This window comes from Camarhynchus parvulus, chromosome 8 (genome assembly GCF_901933205.1).
Source record: "Camarhynchus parvulus chromosome 8, STF_HiC, whole genome shotgun sequence".
Classification (NCBI taxonomy): Eukaryota; Metazoa; Chordata; class Aves; order Passeriformes; family Thraupidae; genus Camarhynchus; species Camarhynchus parvulus.
In genome coordinates, this window is record NC_044578.1 from 6,009,412 (window position 1) to 6,034,706 (window position 25,295).

The window sequence follows — 25,295 nt, forward strand, 5'->3', positions numbered from 1 at the left end:
TTACACTTACAAATAAAAGCATGCTAATACTATTTTCCATGTCCTTTGGGCATAAAGTGCACTGCAATAGAGGATCTTGCAACAAAAAATCAACATACAGCAATTCTTACAGAGCTGGTTACAGATAAACATTTCCTGCAGGAGAATTCATGTTGAATGCCAAAAGATATAAAATGAAACTGTTAAGATTGTTGCAGTTCATTGATCTTTTGACTTTCTTATGTTCTTAACAAGTTTTCCTGAAAACCCAGGACAGAATCCCACCACTCCTTACACAATTCACAGAAGATATTGCAAGAGGTCAGCAAAGAGAGAGACAGAAGAATGGGGCTTCCACTGAGGAGGAAATAAGAGGAGAGGTACATTTAGAAAATCCCTCTGTTCCAGATTTCAGGAGCTCTTCCACCCTAGCCAAGCCCTGGTGAGCTGCTCATGGCTAAGCCAAGAAGGTCATTGGAGGGCATTGTTTTGCAAACCTGCCAACAGCTTTGAGTAAATTTTAGTAGCTGTGATTTTCTCTCGGCTGAAAGTAAGTATGAGGTCCGGTTTTGTGATCCAATGTCAGGTGATGACATCTCGATTCCAGCTGAGAAGCAGAGAGCTGGTTTTTCTTCTGGGAGCTGTCATTCTAGATTTGTGAAAATCTGCAGTACAATCATTCACCATCAGCAGGCTGACAAGTGCTGTTGTGATTGTTATAGAGATGTCTGAAGCTCTGAGCTGGTTGTTTTAACTCAGGTGGTTGGAGGCATCTGGGACAATTTGTCTGTGAGATGCACAGAATGATCAACAGCAGATCTACGTGACCACATTAACTCAGTGTTGATTATATGAAACTCATTATTATTTTAATTTGTAGAGGCCACAGTGGTTACCTTCAGTGATTCTTGTCCTCTGACTGTGGACACAGTGGTCATGCCTGATGACTGAGTGTGCACAGCCAGGGTGAAGGTACATAACCATGTACCTGGCACTGCCTGCTTGTTCTTGAGCTGCAGGTGCAACTTGGAGTCTGCCCCAGCAGCTTTGGAGAACACTGTGGAAAGGCTCTCTGGATGCAGACTGTGCACTTCACAGTTTGAGGGGATAAAACGGAGGGTCTGTTGTGTTTATTTTGTAACACAAAGGTTCAGGAAGGCCCTCAGGGGCAGACTGACTGGAGCAGACCTCCCTACTGGACAAGTGTTCTGCTCTGAGGGCCTTGGGGCTTTTTATTGTGCTCTGGGATGACACAGCTCTGCTGGCTGACCTGCACAAGTCCCTTGGCTCAACACCCTTATTCCAGAGCCTTGCTGCAGCTCTGGGTCTCTTCCTGGACCTGGTGGGAAATACTTGATGCAGCACCCGGGAGAGAAAGGGAACAGCAGCAAGAACACTGCTGAGCCAGATAGCCTGCCCACAAAATCCTGCTCACAGCAGCTCTCGGCACCAAGCCTCCAACTCCAGAGCCAGATCCCAGGGCCCTGTTTTGCATTTTCCTTCTCTTTACAGTGAGAACACATCAGCCTGGGTGTAACCTCTCTCCTGAGAGGCCACCAGTCCCTGCCAAGCTGCAAGACTGAGGGATGAAGGAAACAGCTGACCGAGCAAAGGGCACCCACATGAGCTCATGGCAGCTCAGAAACCCAGGCTCTCCAAATGCCTACCAAGGGGCCCCCTCCCAAAAATACTGCTCTCCTCAGGAGACACAGCTGTAGCTTTACAATCTTCTGGTTTAATTTCCAGGTATTAATAATCCTGGGATATAATTCCAATTTTAATCAAAGAAGAAAAAAATCAACCTAGAAATATAAAGTCTGTGCTGTTTTCTAGGGATTTTGCTTATGGGAGAAGTGTGAGGTGGAGTAGAGAAGTGACAGTGAGTATGTGAATGGTGTGAATATTTTTATATTTATTCTGTTTGCTTTTTATATTCTTCCCCTCCATATCTTCTTTTTCTTGATGAAAAAATGGCTGAGAATCAGGTTGGTAAAGCAGAGCTTCTCTAAAACCTTTATTAAGGAATAGGTGGGAAGGAGGGATCCCACGTTTCAGGACAGATGATGAGCACTAGGAGCTCAGGATGACTGCCAGCTGAGGAATGGCAGGATGCAGAGGTGGGGCAGGAGCACACGACTGAGCTGAGGAGCACAAAAACAATGCAGAGGGGTAGAGAATTACGAACAGATAAAGAAAACAAAGCATGTAGGGAAGGCTTTCCAGTAATCAAGTATGACTTCAGCTAATTTCCTCTTACTGGTCCAAATGCATGTTTCAAGTTTAAATGTGTGCCTAAACCATCTTGGCTTAAAGTATAAAAATAGGAACGTTTTCTCTCAGCCCTCAGTGACTGATGTATGCTGAGGTAGTGCAGAGCTCAGAGTAGGAGTGGAAATAAGCCAGTGGGAGGAGGTGAGCAGGTACAGGAGGAGCAGGAGAATGAGTGGTGACACAAGTAATGTTTTCAGCCAGTCTATACGCAATTGTTTCCCATGGGTTTGGAGAATGTGGTGCAGTTTACTCCGCACTCTAGCTTGCTCCTTTGTGTCTTGTTGCCTGTGATGTCTCATAGTTTCTCCTGCCATAAGGGTTGCTTATCCCTTTCTTCTGGTTACCCGCCCCAGAAGAGCCACTGCTGCCCTGAGTACAAGCAGAGGGACAGAAGGATGTGTACAATCATGAGTTGGAAGGACAGGCATCTGATTTCCTGTGAGTGGAGGGAAGCAGGAGGCTGAGCCCAGGGCTGCTCCTCACCACTGTGAGGATGCATCGGGTCAGGACATCCTGTTGGGCTCACGCGCTGCTTCCTCCTGGGCCTTATGCCCAATTCTGTTGCAACTGAGCCCAGACCGGGTTCACCTCCTGTTTTGGGACTTCCCCCCTTGTGTCATGACTGTACTGGAGAACTGCAACCATTCACCATGCTGGAAGCATCTCCAGCAGCAGCGGGGCCTACAGGGAAGGTGAGGGAGAGGCCAGGAGCTGGCAGGGGGGATGTCAGGCCAAGGACTCCGGCTCCGGGTTTTCGCTGCAGCTGCCTCGAGCGGGCTCCGGCTCCGGATGTCCGCGCCCGGTTTTGCGCGCGGCTCCGCTGCCGTGTGGCGGCGGGGGAGGCTCCGGCTCCGTCCGGCGGGCGGGCGCGGATCCGGTGCCGGGATTTGCCCGGGGCCGGCTGGGGAAGTTGCCGAAGTTGTGCGGCGAGTGGCGGGGCCCGGCGCGTCCTTCCTGCGGCCCGGCCGGGGGCATGGAACAGCATGGCCGCGCGCCTCTCCCTGGCACAGGTAAGGGGCTGCGCGCCCGGCCCGCCCGCGGCGCCGCCGCTGCCGCCCGCTCCCGCCGCAGGCGCGGCCGGGCGCCGCGGGGCTGCCCGGGGGCCCGCGCTTTGTGCGGACGCCGCCGCCCCGCAGCGCTGCCCCGCCGCTGTCAGGTGGCGGCGGGGCGGGGGTGTGTCCGTGGCTGCGGGAGGGAGGAAGGGAGGGAGAACGGCAGCGAGGGGAGGCGGACGGGCAGCCCCGCGCCGCGACCCGGGGGTGCCACGGGCGGGGAGCGGGTCCCGCCCGGCCGCAGGTGCCTCTGCCCGGGGCTGGGGAGACCCGGCCGGGGAGCGGCCCTGGGCGGGCGGGGCTGCGCCGGCGGCGGTCGCGGTCCGTCTTTTGTCTCCGTAGGACTCGGGGCGCCGGGCTGGAGCCCAGCGAGCCCCGTCCCGGGAACGCCGAGGGCGGGCGGGCTCGGGGAGCGTTCGCGGAGGGGCTGAAAGGCGATAGCGCCGGGTTAAGGTGTCCGTACCCGGTGCCAGCCCCGCGGGCACGCCCGGCATCGGGGGGTTCTCCGGGGCAGTGAGAGCATGGGCAGCTGACCCTGCGAAGGACCGACGAATTCCTTGTTTTAACAGAAGCCTGTCTCCGCAGATACTGCTTGCAGTATGGTTTTACCTTGGTTTTGGTGGGCCCCGTGGTGTGGGGACACTGTTGTCACGTAGTGCTCATACAGGTGCCTTAGAGTGAAGAGCTGTGCAGGTGATGGCCCTAAAAACTTGGAGACTCTGGCACTGTTTCGTGCTCCTGTCATCTCACCTCACCTCACCTCAATCCTTGTTGCTCGCATTTTTTCCTGGCGGTGATGGAATCACTTCACACAGGTTATTCTATACCGTTAGGATCGTGTCTTATTCCCTAGAGCTGCAATAGCTAACGAACGGCACTTTTTGGTACTTTTTAATTTCATTTAGCAGTGAGATTAGAAATTCCCATTCCTGCCTGACATAAGGCTGAGGTGTGCCTATTGGTTCACCCTCCTGGCTTGGGATGCTTCAGTCTGATAGCCAGTTGTGACATTTACAGAAAGCAAAGCGGGTAAATGAGCTCAATGAATTGCTTAAGCACATGGAAGTAAACTTAAAAATCTGGCAGCAAGGCTACACAAGTTTGCAATTACTTACATAGCTCACTTTTGAGATTATCAAGCATTTCAAGGAAAGATGGGGTAGTTCAGTGAAAAGGTGAGCAAATACATGGAGAAAACAAATGTGTCTTTAGGAGTCTAAAGATATAGAGTTATGAAGTATGGTACTTTCTGTGAAAGCTTGCTTTATATTAAAATGGCTAAGTTAGCATTGTCTGAGTCTCTTAATAGTCTTCAAGTAAATGAAAAAGCTTTAAACATCTGCTTACTGAAGGGAAATAAGTTTTCACGGAGCTGCTCTGTCTCTTGATTTGGGGAGAGGAGTGGGGTGTCAGCTCTGGTGTGTTCTACAGCAAGACATTATTGCTTACAGGCTGTGTAATCCTTTCATTGTAGAATTTCTTTACTTTTTTGGTCACGTGGATGGGGGACTAAATACAAATGTGATAATGTTGACAGAAGCAGAAAAATTGCCAGTATCCTTAAAACCATTGTGGCTGCAGCTTACAACAGTGGTTAAACTGAGGGAGATATTTCTGTGTGCTGACCATTTGTGCGGGGATTTCTTTTTTTGGCTTGTTTGTTTTTTCTTCTTGTGTTGCATAAGAATCATCTTAGGAAGTCAAGCAAGCCTGAAGATAATTCTTTTCAATGTAGGCTCTAACATGTGGGATTTTTGGGTTATAAAAGGTCCTCACAAGTGTTGAAGTGTCCAGAATCTGTTGAGGAGCATGAGGAAGTGAAAATGAGGGCATGGGGGTGGGGAGTGCGGTGGTGGCTGCACTGAGATCGGTTACGGACAGCAGCAGTGAAGTTGTGCACATCACTACGATCTGCTCCAGGTCACATGGAGAAAGCAGGAGGCACATGAACCTGCACTCAAACTCACTACTGGGTCCGATTTTCTGTTCCCCTTCCTGTGCTTGGTTTGACACTGCTTTAGCATGGCTGGGACGTTGGGTATTTCCAGCTGAGATGAGGATATTTTCAGGTGGCTTTGCAGCTGCAGTGTCTGAGAGGGCTGTATGTCCTTTATTTGAATATCAAAGCTGTAATTTCAGTAATTTGAAACTTTTCTGTGCTAATTGTATTCTTTTCACTGATTAGTAAAAATACTTCAGGACTGTGTAGCTGTAGTGAAATTTATTACAGCAAGTATGCTTGAACAAGGGTTGCAAACTGAAGGTGATTATCTCCTCCTCCTCTCTCCCTGTAATAGTAAATATCTGAAGTATTTTTTAATCTCCCCAGTTTGAACCCATTCTGGAACATCTTGTTGCCACTTGCGTTTGCTGAAGGCATGCACAACTGTGAATTTAATGTGGAACTTCTAAGGGAACTTCTACCACGGGAGTGTTTTGTTGTGGTTGCCTTTAGTTTGGAAACAAGCAAACAACAGCAATGAGAAGGAACTGACCGATCTCACAGATTGTCATCTGTTGTTGGAGAAGTCAAATTAAGCTATAACCAGTATAAGGGGTTGTATGTTTTGACCTTCCAAGGATGGTTGCTCAATTTCATATGGGGAATTTAGGAGAGGAAGAACAAAGAACTAAAGATGTGGAAAATGGGGCAGAGGTATTTCTTGAAAGGTGGGTTAATATGGACATTCAGTACCTTCTAGTTGCTCTTGAAAATAGAACTTGTGGTTTATTCTGAAAAACTGGCTGTGATTGAAGGGGAAGCTCGCAGCTCAGGGAAGCACTGTAAAGTACTCAGGAGGAAAAGGAAGGTAACTTTGTGTTTGTCTGCCTGATGAAATGCTTTTTGTGAGAAATGTGGTAATTGTCTTGAAACAGTTACGAGCTGCTTTGGTAAACGAGACAAAATCATGTAATATCAATTTGTATCCTAATTAGCTACAAGTCTCATTTTAGACTTGAGCATTGTGTTGCAGGGTTGAGAATGCTGTGCTGTGTTGTTGAAGGAAAACATGGAGTATTACACTGAGGCTGAGCTGGATGGATTCCTGTCTCCTGCACACATTGCCAGGATTAAGGTCTTGTTACTGGAATAAACAGGATCCACATACTTGCAGTATGAATGATGCCGTCATAGTAATGAACATATTATGTATAATCTAGAGCCAGAGATTTTGAGGTCTCTTGCAAACTTTTGGTGTTTGTTTTTGTTTTTTTAAGAAATCAGCAAAATTGTTAAATAAAGATCAGAGTTCGTAATTTTTAGTGGAATGAGGAACCTGTTGTTCCTCTTTCTGTCCTACAGATGAAGAAAGCAGACTATGCATGTGCATATTTTAACCTGCACATAGAGGGGACTGACTGCTCCTAAAGCAGATAGAACCTAATTTTTTTGGTTGGTATTGCATCCACCATGTTAGAGAGAAGCTGCCTTTTAAAAGGCAGCACAGCTACTCTTTCATTTTGCACAGGCTTTGTTACTGATTAGAAGATGGTGGAGATTTTCTGTAGCAATTTGAAAATTAAATGGAACCATTTCTAATTATGCAGTGACAGACATCTCTGCAGAGAGAAGACAGCAGTTCTTGTGCCTGCTTCAGCTGTTCAATGGGAAAGAAAGTGCTCCATTTTAAAGTACTTGGTAATAATTGTGTAGAAATTTATAGTAAATATTTTCTTTACATTTGTTATTGCTGTAGGAGATATTCCTGGTTATACAATTGAAAGTAGTAGAAAGCTTCACCCTGAAACACTTCAGCTAAGACAATAAAGCAATAGAGGAAAAAGAGAGAAGTTGATTATTGTTTTGAAATGGCATTGTAAGGAAATCAGCTTGCCTTGAGCTTACCTGCTTTTTGGCTGGCTAACTACAGGAAGAACATTTCAGGCCAGATTGTGTCTTTTGGAAACTCTTAAAATGAGTCCTAGAGCTTTGTGTTGTGATAGAATTGGTATTTTGGATTTTCATCAGGATAGAATAGCTTGTTTCTCCCCTGTTACCTCATTGGGGTTGGAAGGGGAAATTACTTTTGTTTTTCTCAATGGACAGCTTTTGTTTGTTTGTTTTTAAGCCCTTTTGGAAGGAAGGTCGTGGCTGGATGGGGTGGGCAGACTGGTAATAGTATCTTATTACACCTAAATGGGAATTTGCCAGGGGCATGAAAACATGGGGATTGACTGACAACAGAAGATGAAAAAGATGGGTGTCCCTGAAGGTGTTTGTTATTTCCTAGGTTATCATTCTAAAGTTCATAGGTTTGTATCAAAGGTTGTAATTACTACAACACACATTACCCTTATGAAGTGATCAACTTTGAAATGGAGCCATAATAATGTCTTTCTATTTTTATACACTGGAATCTGACCTTTCGTCCCTGCCTCATTTTGCATTTAAAACAAGCTGAATTTACTCTGCACATGGTTGTTACAAATCCCATAAAAAGAATTTTGCCAGGTAAATTCTAAGGTAGCATTTGGAAAGGTGTTGAACTGTAGTTTTTTGTTATCCCAGAAGAATATCCTAGATTATATTTGCATTTGTTTGTTTATTGTGGGGTAAACATTGAAGAAAGAACAAGTTTATTACTAGTAAAATAGTCTGAGAAACTTTTTTACTACTGTTTTTCCATTCACAGGAAATTCCAGTTACTGCAGTCATACTGATATTAAAATGGATATTGGAAGCACTAATGAAGTAAAGAATTATTGGCTCACACTCTTAAGTACTGTATGAAAAGATTATTTGCACTTAGTGTTTCCATTGCAGGACTTGAACATGATGTTTCCTGCCCAGGAGTGACAGTGATCAGTTTGGCTGTAATAAGGAGACATTTGGCTGAACAAAGGGTGACATTGGGCAAGAGGGATGATGCACAGGAATCCAGCTGATGCGCTGGCCAGCTCTGTTCTGCTTCTCTGCTCACAGCTTTAGTTTTATCTTGTGCCTAGACTTTTACTTTCTCATGAAGTAACATTTAGTAAGTCAAATACTTGAGTATTTGGGAGAACTGCCCCTGTAGGTTGCTGTGCAAAGTGTATCTGAATGGGTAAATAAAGCATGTGAGGTTTCGGTAAGAAAATAAAGTGTGCTGTGGAGTGCTGGAAAATGATTGAAAGGTGTTTGTTGTATTGGTGTTGTGGCAGTCTGAGGGCTGGCAAAACTTGAAAATATTGTGTCAGGCTATTTTAAGGGATGTGTAACTGCATGTTTAGTTGATGGCTGAAATAGTAAAAGTCTTTGGGTACCAGAGCAAAGTCAGAGCAAGGTTAAGCTATAAAAATGGAGGTATTGCAGTGAATACCAATGATGGTTTCCCAGCATATGTAATTTTTCATGTCTGGCTCTGGGAGAAGTTTTTCCCACCCACCTCCTAGTAATCAAATGAAACCTTTCTAGCTATGTGTCCCAGTTGTTGTCCCCTCCCACCAAACACCAAGAAACCCAAAACAAACAACAACAACAAAACCCACCAAAAAAATGCAGAATACAAAAGCCAAAAACCAACTAGAAAATCAGAAGCTGAGTGTCTGGGGCACTATACTTGCTGAACAAGCTCCGAATGGAAGCGCTCCTGTTATTTCTAGCTGTGCTCTATAATTTGTATTTAGGATGTTCTGGTGATGCTGCACACTTTTTGTAATTGCACAAGATCAAGCTAAATTAATTTCTACCCAACATCTTCTCTTAGTAATATTTTCTGATAATCAGCACCTGTGAACATGGAGTGCTCAAGCAAAAGAACAGCTGTAGGAAAATGGATGTAGTGTTATTTGACTGTCAACCATTTATACAACCTGTAGTAAAGGTTTTTTCAAAGATGTGATTGACAACATTTTTTTTTGCATTTCTAAGAATAATTTAAAAATAAAGAAAGAGCCTTTTCCAAAGAAGCTGTTTTATCCTTGTCCACTTAACTTTAGGTGAGCCCTAATGTCTGGTAGAGGGCAGTGGAATGAAGGCAGAAGTTATCCCCAACAAGGGTTCAAGTTACAAAACCCAAAGTTAGAATATTATTCTATTTTAATGTGGTACTGTTGCTGTGGGTTTGGTTTTGAATCCAGGGATTAATTTGGGTAACTGAAAATTTTACAGACTGGTAGCATATTACATAAATTCTAAAGAATTATGCAGAGGACAGTGAAATAAAATAATATTGCTTTGTACTCTAATATTAGAGAGCACTTCCTAGCCTGAGTCGTTTCAGGTTTCTGCTTTTGCCCCCAGGCAATGTTGCCTAAGAGTTCCTGTTTCACACAGCCTCACCTGGTGACCTGGCTGAGGGAAATCTGATCTGGGGTGGTGTCAATGACTGCAAAACAAGAAGTCAGTCTTGGAAAAGTTACAGCACGAGGAGCTGTCCTAGTTCATCGTCATTGTACAGAATAAATCCTTAATGCTTCTTTGAAGACCAGTGGAGTGTGTTTTATATCTTTATGTGTCCAGGGAGAGGGAAATTGAAATATGGATCTCCAGGGCTCATTTTTCCTCTGTGTCTCTTTTACAGCTATCGAGTGCAAATCCTGTGTATGAGAAATTCTATCGACAGGTATGTATATTCTGAAAGAACAGACCTCATCTGGATTTTAAAGAATTGATATTCTTTTGCTATAGACTCAGCCTGATCAACAGTGTGTAAACAATAAAAGTTCAAGAAAAATAATAGTGCTTTAAAATGTATTTTTATAGTAGCTAACATGTAGGTCTGAGCTCTGTCAGTATAAATTTAATATTTGTAAGATGACCCTTATTTTCTAGGGAACTGTCAGGTGTGTATGACGTCCATCACTTGACTGTTCTAACAGACTGTGAGGTTTTGAGGTGGAGTAAATTCTTTAAAAATGCTGTATTGATGTTCTTGGTTACTTTTTACAAGTGAAGATGAATTTCTTGCATTTGTAGCTCAGTTAGCACAATGTAAAACTTGATTCTCTCTCAGAATATCCCCGGAGTTAATCACAGGATGTTGTAAGGAGTGAAATTTGGATAGAAGGCCACTGAATGCAAAAAGAATGCCTGTATTCTTGCAGCTTCACTCGACTGATGCACATCTTTTGACTACTTGATGCAAAAATAAAAACTACATATTAATAAAATATAAGAATATAAATTTTATTTATCCCTTGTCTTCTGTATTCTGACACCAAGATGTCTTGATTCCTATAAATACAACTTTTTTTAAAAAATAGCTGTTTCACCTATTCTGTAATAACAGTATTTTCTGTCATGTACATAATGTACTTTATTGTACAAATGTATTGAAAAAATTTTCAAGGAAGTTAAACTACTTGGTATAAAACAATTTCAAGTAATTTTGTTTTGTAATACACCTGTTGAGTAATTGAAGAAAAAAACCAACCACGTTTTTTTTTCCTTTGTGCAACTAGTAATGCTCCTCTAAGACAGGTTATGGTGTATATGACCTCCTTATTTAGGAGCTTCTTCTGTGTGTCAACATCAGAATGTAAACTTATGTGCTGGGGGAGGGACAAGGCCATGATTTCTATCCATGCCCTATTTTCAGATTGTGCTTAGAAGATTAGTCCCATTATCAAGTGCAAAAAACAGCAGCTCAGGTGTATCAGCCAGTGATGCCTGAAGTCTGGGCTTGCCATTGTACTTCAGTAAGGGATTTTCTCCACTGCATGACAGTAGCAGATTTGAAATTGCTAAACAAGAAGAGAGAGTTTACCTTGATCAAAGTTCAGATGGCTCCTGGTGGCTGAAGGAGATAGTATCACCCTCAGAAAGTTTTTCTTCAGATGGACAAATCCACTGTGTGTTTGTCTCTAGGCATTGGATTAAAAACCTTAGGAGGGTCCCTTATTTTAAGATATCATTATAAGGGCACAAGAAAAGGCTGGGAACTGATTGTTCTGCACATTGTGCTTGCCAGCTCAGTCCTGACTCTGACTGTCAGGTACCACCTTTGCCTTGTTCTGTCTCTTCCTCCTGACTGCATTTGCTCAGCCACTGAAGTGTAGAGCAAAAACTCGGATAAAGGAGCTGAATTGAAGCACAAATGTGATACTGGTTGCTAAGTCAGTGTCTTCCATTTGTTGGAATACATAGCCTAGTGAAACTAGAGCACTATTTGTTGTCTAGTGGTTTCACTAGTGTACAGGAACAAGGATTCCTTAAACATGATGTTACTGTTAGTGAAGTGCTGCCAGTGGATTTGTTTCCCAGAGGATTATTTTTCTGACTTGCTCAGATGAACTCTTTGCTGGAAGGATTTTTCCTAAAGAGGAGCTTTCAAACATGTCTGAAGAATTTCAGTTCCACTCGGGAACTTTTCCCTTCCATTCCTCAGATAAGGAGATGTCAGATTTCAAAACAGAAATCCAGGGAGACATTTCCCACTTTGTCTTATGGTGCTGGTGGAGTGTGCTTTTATATGAATAAATTCATCACCTGGAACAACTCTGATGCTGAGCACACTTCCAGTTCTATCACAAACTTAAAGGAATTCATCTGGCAAAAGGCGTGTTGTGAAATGGGTGTAAATCCTGCCCTTTGTACTTAGAATGAGATTGGAACCTCAACCTTTCAGTAGGCACTCTTTTCTTTCAAATAAATATTTTTCTGTTTAACCTTTTATAGACTGACTCAAAGCAGGGTGAGGTTAAAGGATAAACTTAAATACCTGTCATAAAGCACTAGGAAATTACTTAATCACATGATGCAGTGCAGCAGGGAAGCAGTGCTGAATTCTTGATGAGTCCTGAGCTGGAGCACTTCTCACTGTAACCTTGTGCTCTAATCACATCAGATGTATGTTTGTAACTTTTGGTAATTCCTGGTGCTCCAAAACACAGGCTGTAACAAGGGGGTTGTTGGCTGATGCAGCTGTGGAAACTGCTCCTTACACATCAGGGCAAAAGCTCTGCCAAGCTGGTGTATAAGTGATAAATATCAGCAATCATCCCAGGGCAATAATCAAACATAAGTAACCCCACCCTAGCACTCAAGACTCAATAATTTGTAAAGAAATTGAAATCAGCCCTTTAAAAAATTAGTTACTAAGGTTTTGATAATTAATTGTACAAAAATAAACTAGATCAGTATTGGGTTAAGTAAGAATCCTGCTTAAATCCCTTAAAGTCACCTTCTTCTGGCTTGGACTTGGGGAACTGAAAAGTAAACACAGCTGATGCTGTGGTGTTCTCTGACTTGCTTGAAGGAGGAGTGCTAGGCTGGAGGTTTTCTGAGTGGATGCCAAGATTGTTGTGTTACATGCAAGGTCAACTCCACTATTTAAAAGGAGGTTTGATGCTCTGTCTTGGCAGCTTTGTGCCTATAGATGAACAGCTCTCCCATAACTCAGCCTAACTGCTGGACTGTAGTGTTTGCAACCTTATTGCTCTGACCAGGGCATCCTCAGTTACAGGAAAAGCTCTCTCCTAATTAAAATCATACTGGTTATGTTAAAAACAATAGTTGTTTTCACTCTCATATTAAATTACGATTTGGGGATTTCAGAGTGTTTTGTTCCCTTTCAGAGGTATCTACAGACAACTGCTGCAGCATTCCTTCCAAATGATAAATTCCCCTGAGTCTTTCAGGAGCCAGCTCTAATCCCATCTTGGGAAGCTGTTAGCTTTGAGCACCTTGTGTGTACTGCAGCTGTGAGCTTGGGCAGCTGGTCTTGTGTTCCAAACACAATATTGAATATGGCCTTTGTTTAAACACAGAGCTGTGAGACTGGAAATGGTGCAGTTGTCATCATCATCGCCCTACCTGTGGGCTGTAGTAAGGCTGACAGTCTGAATTGACTGAAGATAACCTTTAGTCCTATTTTCCATACTGTGCCCTTTTTAAGAATCCTTTTCTTTAGGCTCTCAAGGTCTCTCAGCTTTTCCTCTATTTTCCTTGCCCTTACCATCACCATGTAGGTGATGTAAGTTTTCCTTTTTCTTTCCCCACTTGAAAAGGTTTGGTTTAGATACCGTTTCCACTTAAGAACTTGAATAACTCTCTGTTTTAATGATCTCTCTATTGATCCAGGGAGAAATGCATGCTGATTGGTATGCTGCCAATATCACCAACTTCTTCACTGTGTAAATAAATTTCACTTTAGGGAGTATTTCCCTCTGCTGTGGTGGTAAAGGTATCTTCAAAGCAGAGCTTTCTTTTTCAGACCCTAACAGTAATGAATGCAGAGCTGGACAATGAAATGTAATCAAACCTTGGAATTCTCTGTTCTTAAAAATCACATGTTTTGATGGCATTGAGAAGAAAAGCCTGTGATTAGGAGGGACTAATTAGATAGGTTCAGAAGATAGTCCTCAGAATGACTGTTAACTGGAGCATTCTTCTGTAGCTTTTTGAGAGCCTGTGTAAAGAGATGGCATCAATTCAAAAGCCAGTTTGTCATGTGAGGATTTTTTTCTCCCCCAGGTTGATTCTGCTAATGCTGGAAGAGTATTAGCTTCTGATGCAGCTGTTTTCTTGAAAAAGTCTGGATTGACAGATTTGGTACTTGGAAAGGTATTTAATGGCAATTCTTTATTTAATTATTCTGTCTCCTTGCTTCAGATAGTATCCTGTTTAAATTAAAATACTTAGTAGTACTACAGGATACATGATCTTCCCTAATGTGTTTTCAGTTGTTCTATCCAATAATTCCAATAGTTTCTATCCAGTCATGGAAATTATTGCAATATTTACATTTGTCACCACAATTAAGTGCTATCATGAAAGTTAAGATGTAAACATTCCTTCAAGAGTCCATTATAAATAGAGAGAGGACTTGCCAGCTTCCTCTGAAGTGCTGTGAACTGTTTATTATTTTTATGTTTCAGATTTGGGACCTAGCTGATACTGATGGCAAAGGTATCCTGAACAAACAGGTATGATTATTTATGTGGTGCATGACTCTAACCATTACCCAGCCTTGAAACAAGATGAAAGTTGAAATTTTTGGTTCAGGAAAGCAGTTTTTCTCTAATTTTGACTGGCTAAGTAATTCCCATTTGAGTGGAAGCTACAATAAATTAAACAGCCTTCAGCTGCCTCATCAGATTTTCTCCAGGTTGTAAAATGGGCTGATGTGTAGCTGTGCAGTTTGCTGAGAAGTAATTTAAGGTTTAATGTACTGCATTTACAAAGAAGGTGACTTTTGCCACATAATCTTGTAGGACATAATGCAGAAATTAAAATTCTTGTAAAATCTTCAAAATTCATATTACTTTAATTTTGGTGGACTTGCCATTGGTAGATTCTGTTTGGAGTTGTCCTTCCCAAGCTGTGACAATGAGCAGTGTGGGGACAAAATTTTCATCACAGTGGTGCTACCACAAGTTCTAATGTGTGTTGCTGTTTGATTTGAAATATAAATAACAGTCTGTGGAGAGGGAACTGCTTCTTCCCATGGTAGGAAGAGGAGGAGGTTGTAATGTCTACAAAACAATTTTGGGGTTTTTTGGGCTTCTTTTGGTTTATTTTTCTGTTTTTTTCTGCTCCATCAACCATCTGTGGGATCAGCTCAGTTCCTCCAAGATAAACAGCTGCAATTACACTTCAAATTTTCAGTGTTCTGTTATAGAAGAACTGAGTGCTCAGAACTGACTGCACTGGCTAGGAAGTTACTAAATTATTGGAAAATTAATTGCAAACTTTTTCTTACAGAAGGAATGCAGCTTTGCTGGCTGCTGCTTTCTGTCACTTTCTGTCCCCCTTTGAAGCCATGTGCAACTTATCGTCTATATAGTGATACTAGAAAAGCTCTTAAGTCTTCTGAAATTTTACTATCTTTTAAAATTATATTTTAATATATATTTTAATATATAATATATATTTTTCTCTTTTTTTTCATATTATAAACCCTTCAAAGTTTCTTTTCTTTTCCCTGCAGGAATTTTTCGTGGCTCTGCGACTTGTAGCCTGTGCACAGAATGGATTGGATGTTTCCCTGAGTAGTCTTAACTTGCCTGTTCCTCCACCAAGATTTGTAAGATTTCATTTTTAATTGAACATATTATTAAGAACTGCTTTTAAGTGAAAAATTAGGAAGGTTTGGTGTAAATACCAAACACTTCAGAAGGTGATGTTGTAGGGCAGTGGGGCCCTACACCAGGGAAAAAAATCAAGCAGCATGGAATAAGCTGCTACATGTTCTAGTGGGGATTTGAATATAAAATTGTGTATAATTTGGAGATATGTGGTATTTGTTCTGTTAGTGTTGTCCTTAATAGAATAAACATTTTAAATTTTCTGCTCTAAATTTTGGTATGAATGACTAAAATGTAGTTCTGGCTTTGAGAAGCAGCTTCTCAAATAAGGGGGTGGTTTTGCAAAGTCAGAATCACATCTCTTTTAATGTGTCTGCTGATTTTTTGCCTTGTTTTTCTTTAGACTGATACTGGTAGTCCTTTGCTACTCAGTGGAACAGCATCAAGTGATCTACCATGGGCTGTAAAGGTAAACTAAATATTAGCTGTTACCTAGAACTGTTATCTGGTTTGCAGGAAAACCTGTCTTAGAAAAATCTAATGCTGCATTTCTAAAGTATGATAGTTACCATTCCTGTCAAATTTGTAATTGGGCTAATAGACCTAATTTAATAAGAACACTTGACTCTTGGGAAATCTCCTCATGTTTAGAAATTTAAAATAAAGAAAAAAAAAAGGTTGTTACATGAAGTCATGAAAATAATTGAAGAAGAAATCTCACAGGGTTTTGATGAGTCTTTGACTTAAAAATAGCATCTTTTTGATGTTTTCCTATAAGCATCAGGAACTGCAATGTGTCTTTATCAAAAAAAGTTCACACTTTTGAAAGAACTTCTGCCTCTTATGCTATGAATGTGACTGTTTGCATAAGTAATATTTTTCTTCTGCCCCTGCAGCTGGAAGACAAGGTCAAGTATGATTCTATTTTTGACAGCCTAAATCCAGTGAATGGCCTGTTGTCAGGGGATAAGGTGAAACCTGTGCTCCTCAACTCAAAACTGCCAGTGGATATCTTAGGACGAGTAAGAATATCTTTCTTCTTAATTGTCAGTCCACAACTAATACCTGTGCTGCACTCAGCAATAACTGTTTTTCAAATTGAAGATTTGTAGTAATGAGCCTTTTATATTAGATTTTATGGAGTGTGACTTTTGAACAGAAAAATAAAATTTCTTTTGCTATTTGGATAGATCACCTCCAGCTGCAGTTTATCAGTTATGTGTACTCTTTAACACTTGGGTCAGGCTGGGTGACTCTGTCTCCAACTTAAGAATCTCTCTGTTTTTCTGTGGTTTATGTGGATTTACATTGTTCACTGGAAACTAATGCTGTTAATAGAACTGGAGCTATGGTGGAGGGAGGCTGTTCTCATGTTTGTTTTTAATGAGGTTTTAAGTAGGAAACTGCTGCAGTTTAGTCAAAGATCCCTATATTCTGCTTTTTATTGGTAGGTGTGGGAATTGAGTGATATTGACCGTGATGGAATGTTGGATCGAGATGAATTTGCAGTTGTAAGTATCTTCTGCCTCTTGGGGTTTTGAAAGCCTGGTGGCAGGGTTTAAAATAGATGCACTGTATATTAATTTCTGACTGTGTGGTTCATGTATTATCTTTACTCAGAGTCCTTAATCAAGTTTTAGTGCTGTGTAATGTTTCTGTCTGTTGAATGTGTCTCAGTACACAGCAGTAACTTTCTTTGTGGGTTAGATGAGCCATTAAAAACTTACACCTGAGATCTGTTGTCCCATGAGACACTTGAGTGTTTGCACTGAGTTTTACCTTAACCTTCAGTATTTATAGAACTTGAATGCCTCAAGGTATCCTTGAGGAAAGTTTGTAGTAAGTTAGAATTTTAACACTGTTAAAGCCAGGACTGATGAAATAATGTAAGAAGTGTTAAATTAGAGATGGCCACAAGAAAAGAATTAAATGCTAAGTGGAGCAATTTGTGAGAAAATGGTGATAAATTAAAGTGTTTGAAGTCTTCTCTCAAATAAAATTCCACAAGTACTGGCACAAGCTTGGAAGATTATTTTAATGTTCTAAAAGATACTGAACTTCACTTGCTCAGCACTGATCCTCAAAAGAAAGTGATAGTGAAAACACAATTTAGAAGGCAATGAGCTGCATCGATTGAGAGGCTTGTGAAGGGGAAACATAATGAAAAAATACTACAAAGTTATTTTTTAATGAATTCTCCCTATATATGTATATATATTTCTAATATATTTACATCCACACACCATTTTTTTTCTTGTTCAGGCCATGTTTTTGGTATACTGTGCTTTGGAGAAAGAACCAGTGCCAATGTCCTTGCCTGCAGCTTTGGTGCCACCATCCAAGAGAAAACCTCTCAGTGTTCCAGGAGCAATGCCATTAATACCATCTTCTACCAAAGAATCTCATCAGTCCTTGCCACCTGTGGGCATTTTAGCTGCCAAAACACCATTAACACAGGTACAGTTCTGAAGTATTAGAAGGTTTCTGCTCTTAGCTCTGTGCTTCAGAGACTGCCTCTATGAAGAGACATGAACAGGTTTTTAGTTTGCTTCTTGCCCTGTTTGTTGGTTTTAGGAGGCTGATGGGAAGACCAGATGGGGAGGTGTAAAATTTACCCTGTTTTACTTTTCCTAGATGTCTTCAGATATAAATCATTGGATAAAAAAATACTGTTTAGTACAGATTTTGAAGATATTTTTAGAACAAATTATTTCAAGCTCAAAAAAAAAAAAATAGTGGTCCAGGGACACATCTGCGGAGCACAAGTTTTCTGGATGAGGACTGATTGGAATGTGGACACATTCTTAAAACAGATTGTGGCAGTCTTGTATGTGTGTGCATGGGTGCAATTTGGAGAATTAAAATGGAATAGATAAATGCAAGCAATGGAAAAAGAAAATGAAAGGTGGAGATTTGATTTTTGTTCTAAATGTGATTATTAGGCAACTTGATGCCTCTTACTGTCCCCAGATATCTTATTTACTCCTCATCATTTTAGAGTCCAGAAGTTGGGAAATGTCTTTCCAAGTAGCTTATATATAACTTGTTATATTCAAAACAAGAAAAAAGCATTGATAAGGGTATTTAAGGTAAGAATTGTGGTACTTAATGCATCAGATGCAGCTTGGACATTTGGGTACCCTTATTTGAGTAATCAGTAAGAAACTGGCATCTAAATTTTGGAGGTGCCAAGGTTTTAACCTGGAAATTATCTTGCTGTATGTATTACAAAGCAATTCTGGGCGAGTTTGTATACAGCACCATTTGGGAGTCATCTGTTAATTGTCTGTGTGCACTGAAATTAATTAGCATCCATACATGCACTTGAAGCTGTTCTCACTCAAAAAGACCCAGATATCTTTATGTTAGCTGAATGTTGTGAAAAATTGCTCAAGTAACAGAAGTGGCTCTAATTTCCATCTTTACCTTGTTCAGATGTAAGTTTTTCAGTTTAGAATGTGTCCAGCTATTAACAACCTGGGCTTGAGCAGCTCTCCAGTCCCTCCAGCTAAAGCTTCCCAGCTCTGTAAAGGAGAATAAAATTGATAGAGTCAAACAGTCAGCAGGACTGTGACTGAGCACAGGGATGAGGGAGGAGATCCAGCCTCCAAGGAATGCCTTGGTTCCATAGGCAAAGGGACAGAGCAGCACCAAGCAGCCTGGCTGCTTTCCTGAGGGAAAAGCTTCTACTTTTGCAGTTGCTTGAGGATCTCTGCATGTCTGTTTAGGAGGATAAAACTGGTTCGTGAGCTAGGCACCTGTATCACTTTTTTAAAATCTATGCTGTAGTCCTTGAATTATGTAAGTCTGAACTGGAAACAGAACTTGCCTGTATCTTAGTGTTGTGGTTTTGGTTTTTTCCCTTCCATCCTCACCCCCCTTCAGTGGGTTGTGTCGCCTGCAGACAAAATTAAGTACGATGAGATCTTTGTGAAAACTGACAAGGACATGGATGGATTTGTGTCAGGTGTGGAAGCCAGAGAACTATTCCTGAAAACAGGACTGCCTTCTGCTCTCCTTGCACATATCTGGTAGGTTTTTTCCTGTGACAGCTGTGTAGATGATGGCATAGTTCTCACTTCTTGCTATGCTGGCATTTCTGAAAGTGACATTTCTGTAAATAATAGCTTGGCCTTTGTATAACCAGTGATAACTTACTTGCTTCTGTTCTGGGACAGAAATGGGTGGAAATCAGGTTTATGCCTGAACACAGATTGTTACAAATGCTGCACTTCAGCTATCCCTGTGTATTTAAGACGTCATATCATCACAGGTATCTGATCACTGATCCTACTCATGTACTGGGAAAGGGAATTGTTTCTATAAAATTTTTAGCATACGAGATTTATGTCCCATCTCATTCTACAACATGTCTTTCCTTACAGCTATGCATTTATTTGGCATTATTCATTACAGAAATGCATTTATTTGGCATTATTCATTACAGAAATGCCTTCATTGCAGTCAATGATTTTTAATTCTTTCTGTGCCATGAGTTGTTGCTGGGCACACTGATAGGAGCAACTTTTTTTTTTCCCCAAGTTATGGTTAACACAACTGCTAATTTAGGAAAATCAGGAAAATGTAAATAAACTTGTGTTGGTTCTGAAGGTGTTGCTAGTGACCTACAGCCCTGGTTGTGCTTTTCACCAGAGCACAGCTGTGGGCCCCAACATGCAAAGTGAAAGTGGCTATGTGTGTTTGAGTGATGTTTCCTATGCCTCTAGTTTTGGTCTAGGAGAGGAGGTACACCCTAGAAATTCTCACATTTGTAAATGACAGCAACTACACTAAATAGGGCTGTACTTGGAGAAATGAAGATTTTTTTAATTTCGTGTGCATCTCTGTGCAGGGCTCTCTGTGACACCAAGGACTGCGGGAAGCTTTCAAAGGAACAGTTTGCTTTGGCTTTCCATTTAATTAATCAGAAGTTAACAAAGGGCATTGATCCTCCTCAGGCTCTGACTCCAGAGATGATTCCACCTTCAGACAGGGGTGTCAGTTTACAGAAGGTAAGGATGGGTTTGGCATTTTTGGTGTACATCTCCAACAAATAATGTTAATTTCAAAGGCTACGCAAGAAGCAACCTCGAATGCTGCATACCTTAAATTTATCACAGTATCAGGAAGTAAACAAATCTTAGGTGCAAAGAATTGACAAAAAACTTCCATCCATATTTCAAAATGAAGCTGCCATTTATTACACCTGCCAACCAAGCAGAGAGATCTTATGTTGGGAAAGCATTATTTTCGCTTCTGAAAGAATAATCCTTCTGCTCCCATTTTAAAGAAATTTGAGTTTCCATCTGAAGTGACATGCACAAGTTCACTGCTTTTCTCCTAATGTGTTCAGTTACCTTTTTGACATCAAATCTTTTTTAATAGGTTTGGAAACAATGTGAACTAAAAGTTTAGAGTAATTTAAAGTTTTAAAAGTAAATGGTCCCCCATTTTATACCTCACAAATAATTTAGATATCTCCATAGTGTGTTGGTTGCCATCTATCTTAATTCAGCAGTTAGCTATACCTCAGCAGTTCAATTTGTAGCTATCAGAATGGTAGAGGTCATCACAAACTCTTACGTGTTTTACACATCATGAAGTCTGATGTGAGTTATCTTTTCTTGGTTGTGCAATACATTGACCTAATTCTACAACTTTCTTAAACAGAATGAAAAATTCATACCTGGAAAAATGAAACTCAAAATTTGGCACTACTTTTTGAGTTTCTGTAACTGGTACCTAATTTGTTTTTGCATTCTGTTTTTAAAAAGTAATTGCTTTATTTGCAACTCTACTAATCTTTTTTGTATGTTTGCTTTCCTTTCTATGTCTCTTTTCTAGTTTGGACTGTTTTTTCCATTCTGCACCACTCTGCTTTTCATCCTTATTATTCTGTCAGTTTGTTAACTCTGCTTTCTCAAGGTTAGAGAAACTTTGCTTTTCTAATATTTACTGTCTGTTGGTTTAATAATGAGCATCCTTCTAAGACTCTCACACAGTCATGAATGAGCTCAGCACTTCTCTCAGGTGTCAAGTTCTGCTCAAGTTCTGCTGATTTCCGATGTCGTTCATCCAGAGTAACCCTGGGGTTCTCCCTTGAGCCCAGACCTCTGGGGCTGCTGCTGTGGGCTGCTTAAACTGAAAAGAGAAAATTCTGTGTTTTCCTGGTGAAATTGCAGGGGAAGTGGTGACAGAGTAGTAGCCCAATGTGGCATTTGGCATTTGTCATTAGGATTAATTCCCATGGCTTTACTGAAGATAGCACAGAAAACTGAGTGATTAGAAAGCATTAGATGTTGGTTGCTGCTGTTCTGTGGATGTAAATTGATTTTGTAAAACTCTCAAAGACATCAGTGGGATTTTTATTTCATTACTAACTTAAGTGATGAGTGAGAATATTGTGTAAGAAGGTAAGTTAGCTTTCAATTAGCTCTGTAAATCCTGAACAAGAGGATTTTTACTAAATTGAGCTGAACCTTCAGCTCATTTTGAGCTTTTTCAAAAGAGGTGTTGTCTTGTTGATATGAAAGAACTTTTTTGTCCAAGATAATTGTTCAAGATTTGAACTCAAAGGCTTGAGTCAGTAGGCAGAGATAGGCTTTTTTCTGGTTTTCTTGATGTGGTGTACATGGTAAAAAAAACCCCAAAACACCTTGTTAGGCTTCATCTTCTGAGTTGACCCATACAAAGGTGGCAGCAGAAATATCAGTAAGTAAAATGGTATTTCATTGTGGTTTAAAACCTGTTGCTGTGTTTCCTGACCCAGAACTGTTTGTAGTCACCACTTGCATGACAAGCCATAAAAATAAAAGTTTTTTTGTAAGGTCCTCTCAAAGAATTTTGATGGGAATTTCCTTTTACTACAACTTTTAAAAACTGGAGGTGCTGTTTTGCATGCATGTTGCAATGTAGTAATGGCAGGCCATGGTTCTAACTTGTCCTTGTTAACATGTGTATTGAAGCTAAAAAATGTTGGCTTTTATGTTCCTGCCCCCCACCAGTTCTCCTGAACAATTGAAAATAAGATTGAACTACATTTTCCTCAAGTTTGATGCTGGCATTAGTGTGCAGAATTTCTTTAACTGGTGAAAGAAGAAGGCCTGGAAAAAATTTTTCTTGCAGCTAATATTTCCATGTGTTCCTTCTATCCTTGTCATAGGAGAAGTAAAAACCCCCACTGGAATGCCATGATCAACTCTGCAAAACTCCTGTTAATTCCTGTAGAGCAGGATTGAACATCATAGCCAGTTTGCCCATTTGAGAAGCTGTACACTAACCAGTTTAAGAACAGCTGTATAGTTGGTTCTTTGGTTGGTTTTTTTGTGTTTTTTTTAATTCCCAGTTCATACCCTTTGTGCTAGTAAAATATACATGAATAGTCTGTAGCTCTGCTGAATAATACTCTCAGCCAGTGTGCTCACAGTGTTCATAGCTCTTGGTTTTTTTCCTCCCCAGAGTATCAGTTTGAGCAAGCACATAGTTAATAATATCTTGCTTTATCTGTAGAGAAACTTAAGCATTTAAAAACTTTTGTGTTATTCTGGGGGGTATCACTAGCCTTTTAAAATTATATGTATGCACTTGTCCTCAGAGTGTTGTGTTTGTCCTGGGTGACTTTATTCAAGACTTGAAGGAGTGGATGTATTTATAGGAGGTAGCTACAATGGCTGTTGCTTTCTAAGCGTGTTCATGTTGTGACAAGGCACAGAAGAATAATTACAGCATTTGTAATTTCTGTCTTCAGCATTTGTTCTCTATCCATTTATGTGTGCTTTTTTTTGAAACAAATAATTTGTATTAGTCATTGTCTTACAAAGACATTAAGCAAATGGGAACTCATGGGTGTAAGTTACCCTGTGACTTTGTATTATCAAAGTTTCATTGAGTACTCTGGAGGTTCCTGTTAAACAAGCTCAGTATCCCTCAAATCCTTGCAAGTCAGTGTCTACTCTGCAACATGAGGATCACCAAGGTGAAGAAATATAAAAGTAGTAAGCAAACCTCTCTCAAATGAATGCTAGGAAACCACCTAAATATTAGCTGTTACATAAGACTTATTTTAGAACAAGATTCTATGTTTTTTTTGTATGATTAGGTAGTCCTGTGCTTTTGTGGAAGATGTCTTCAAGGAGACAAACTCTCTTTGAATTGAGCTGTCTCCATGCTTTGGCTGTGTGTTGTGTTCTGCTCATACAGCATCTGTACTCTTTTGGGGTTTCTAAGATTGAAGGTTTGAAATACAATGCTACCAGCAGTTGTTACAAGAGGACAGCTCATGCTGCCACAAAAAGAAAAATGAATGTAGTAGTTGAATAGCATAAGCTCCAGACTAACAGTGTTTATTTTTTATCTTTCAGAGTACTCAAGGACCGAATTCTGTAGCAGATTTTTCTGCAATTAAAGAACTTGATACATTAAATAATGAAATTGTGGACCTGCAGAGGTATGTAAGGGAGGAATAGCTAGAATTGCCTTGGATTCAGTTGAGCTATTTACTGTTTTTTAAAGAACAATTCGGTGCAGAAGAGAAAAGCAGGTGGTAGTACTCTGCTGAGTAAAGGGTCAGCATGTCTGTGGTGCTGTGTGACATTGCTGCTCTCTGTTCACTCACATGAGTGCACTTAGTGACAGCAGGACTGGGAAGGGTCTGTCCCTTGTGCCCTCAGGTTGTGTTTCAGAGAGCTGTGGGTCTCAGCAACCTGACCTGGGAATATTCTCCATGTTCATCTTTATTGGCAGATGTGAGTGGAGCAAATCTTTAGGATGCTGGAACCATATATAAATGGTGTTAGTTACCTTTTTTTTGTAGAGGGCATTCCAAGGACTTGGTTTTGGTGGCAGTAAGGAAGTGAGATGGAAAAGATCAGTAAGTATGCAGGATAGGGAGTGGGAAGATGACTGTGCATGGACCTCTGCTAGGGTTTTGGCGGGGCTAAAGATGGGGATGCTGCTTTTGTGTAATAAAATAAACTGCTGGACTGAGAAAAATTGTTTTGATGTCTGCAGACTCTTGGATTCCATTAATTATTTCTAAGGTAATTAAGATGACTTCAAGTGACTAAGAAAATCAAATGCGTATATTTTCTATAGTCTTGGTAATGCTCTTGAGGCAGCAAGTATTTTTCTTCAGTGTTTTTCTTGTTACTATCATAAATCCACTGAAAATTCTATTAAGAACAGTAAATTTTCCTATTTTTTAAGTGCGGGTGCTTTGTCATGATGAAATTTGCCTCTCTAATTCATGTCACTTGTGGGAATGATTTAACTTGGCAGTGTGTCAGAGCACAATCTGTTTCCTAAATGCATAAATATTTTTTCATTTCACTTGCTTATTCTCTCTTATTACTCCCACTGCCTCCTTGCTTCTCTCTGCTCTGCCTCCACTGTTCTTCAGGATATATTAATTCCATTTTTGGACACTCACATTTATTAACCTGAAATAGGATTTGCAACTGTGTATATTTACTGTTGGTATCTTAGAAGGAAATAAATTGTTGGCTGGCATGAATTTTTAGAAGAAGTTGGTTTTCAGTAGGTGGGCTTGCAGCCTCACATGCAAGTCAGGCTGTTTGAGTCTGGTTTTCTTTTCTTACTGTGAGGTATGAAGGAATCTGAAAAAGACACTGCTTCCATTTCTTGATGGGCAAATATACATTGACAATTATTTTAAATTTAATGATACTAGATTGTTGAAGATAGGGTAGAGGCAACTCTTAGTGTGTGTTTTTAGAAAGGGGAAATTTACTTTGATATGATTTAGAGGTTCAGAACAGAATGGGATTAACAATGTGCTAACTTTCAATCTTTGATGAATCCACATGTTCATTACAACTGGTGAAGTACACTTTCAGACTTGATAGTTGTCATATAAAAATGTAATTTAAACGGAAGTTATTTTTGTTCATTATTAAGCAAGATAGATTGTTCAGCTGTTGGACTCAATATATAAGAAATCTGGTCTCTGATTCCATTGAAAAGTGTCCAAAAGCTGCATTTTTGAGACACAGTAATAGAATTTGAATATATTTTTGAAGTGCACTT

General features: G+C 40.5%; 1 protein-coding gene across 3 annotated transcripts in view; it reads left to right on the forward strand.

Moving 5' to 3' along the window:
• The first annotated feature begins 3,056 nt into the window (after nt 1–3,056).
• Nucleotides 3,057–25,295, forward strand: part of EPS15 (epidermal growth factor receptor pathway substrate 15) — a 47,140-nt gene continuing 24,901 nt past the window's right edge. For all 3 annotated transcript variants that reach the window (XM_030953703.1, XM_030953705.1, XM_030953704.1), the window contains exons 1-12: nt 3,057–3,260; nt 9,806–9,847; nt 13,699–13,788; nt 14,103–14,150; nt 15,155–15,250; nt 15,655–15,720; nt 16,148–16,273; nt 16,703–16,762; nt 17,514–17,708; nt 19,137–19,282; nt 20,104–20,263; nt 23,612–23,697. In XM_030953703.1, coding sequence (XP_030809563.1) covers nt 3,234–3,260; nt 9,806–9,847; nt 13,699–13,788; nt 14,103–14,150; nt 15,155–15,250; nt 15,655–15,720; nt 16,148–16,273; nt 16,703–16,762; nt 17,514–17,708; nt 19,137–19,282; nt 20,104–20,263; nt 23,612–23,697 — 1,142 coding nt within the window. In that variant the 5' untranslated portion in view covers nt 3,057–3,233. The remainder of the gene's footprint in view (nt 3,261–9,805; nt 9,848–13,698; nt 13,789–14,102; nt 14,151–15,154; nt 15,251–15,654; nt 15,721–16,147; nt 16,274–16,702; nt 16,763–17,513; nt 17,709–19,136; nt 19,283–20,103; nt 20,264–23,611; nt 23,698–25,295) is intronic.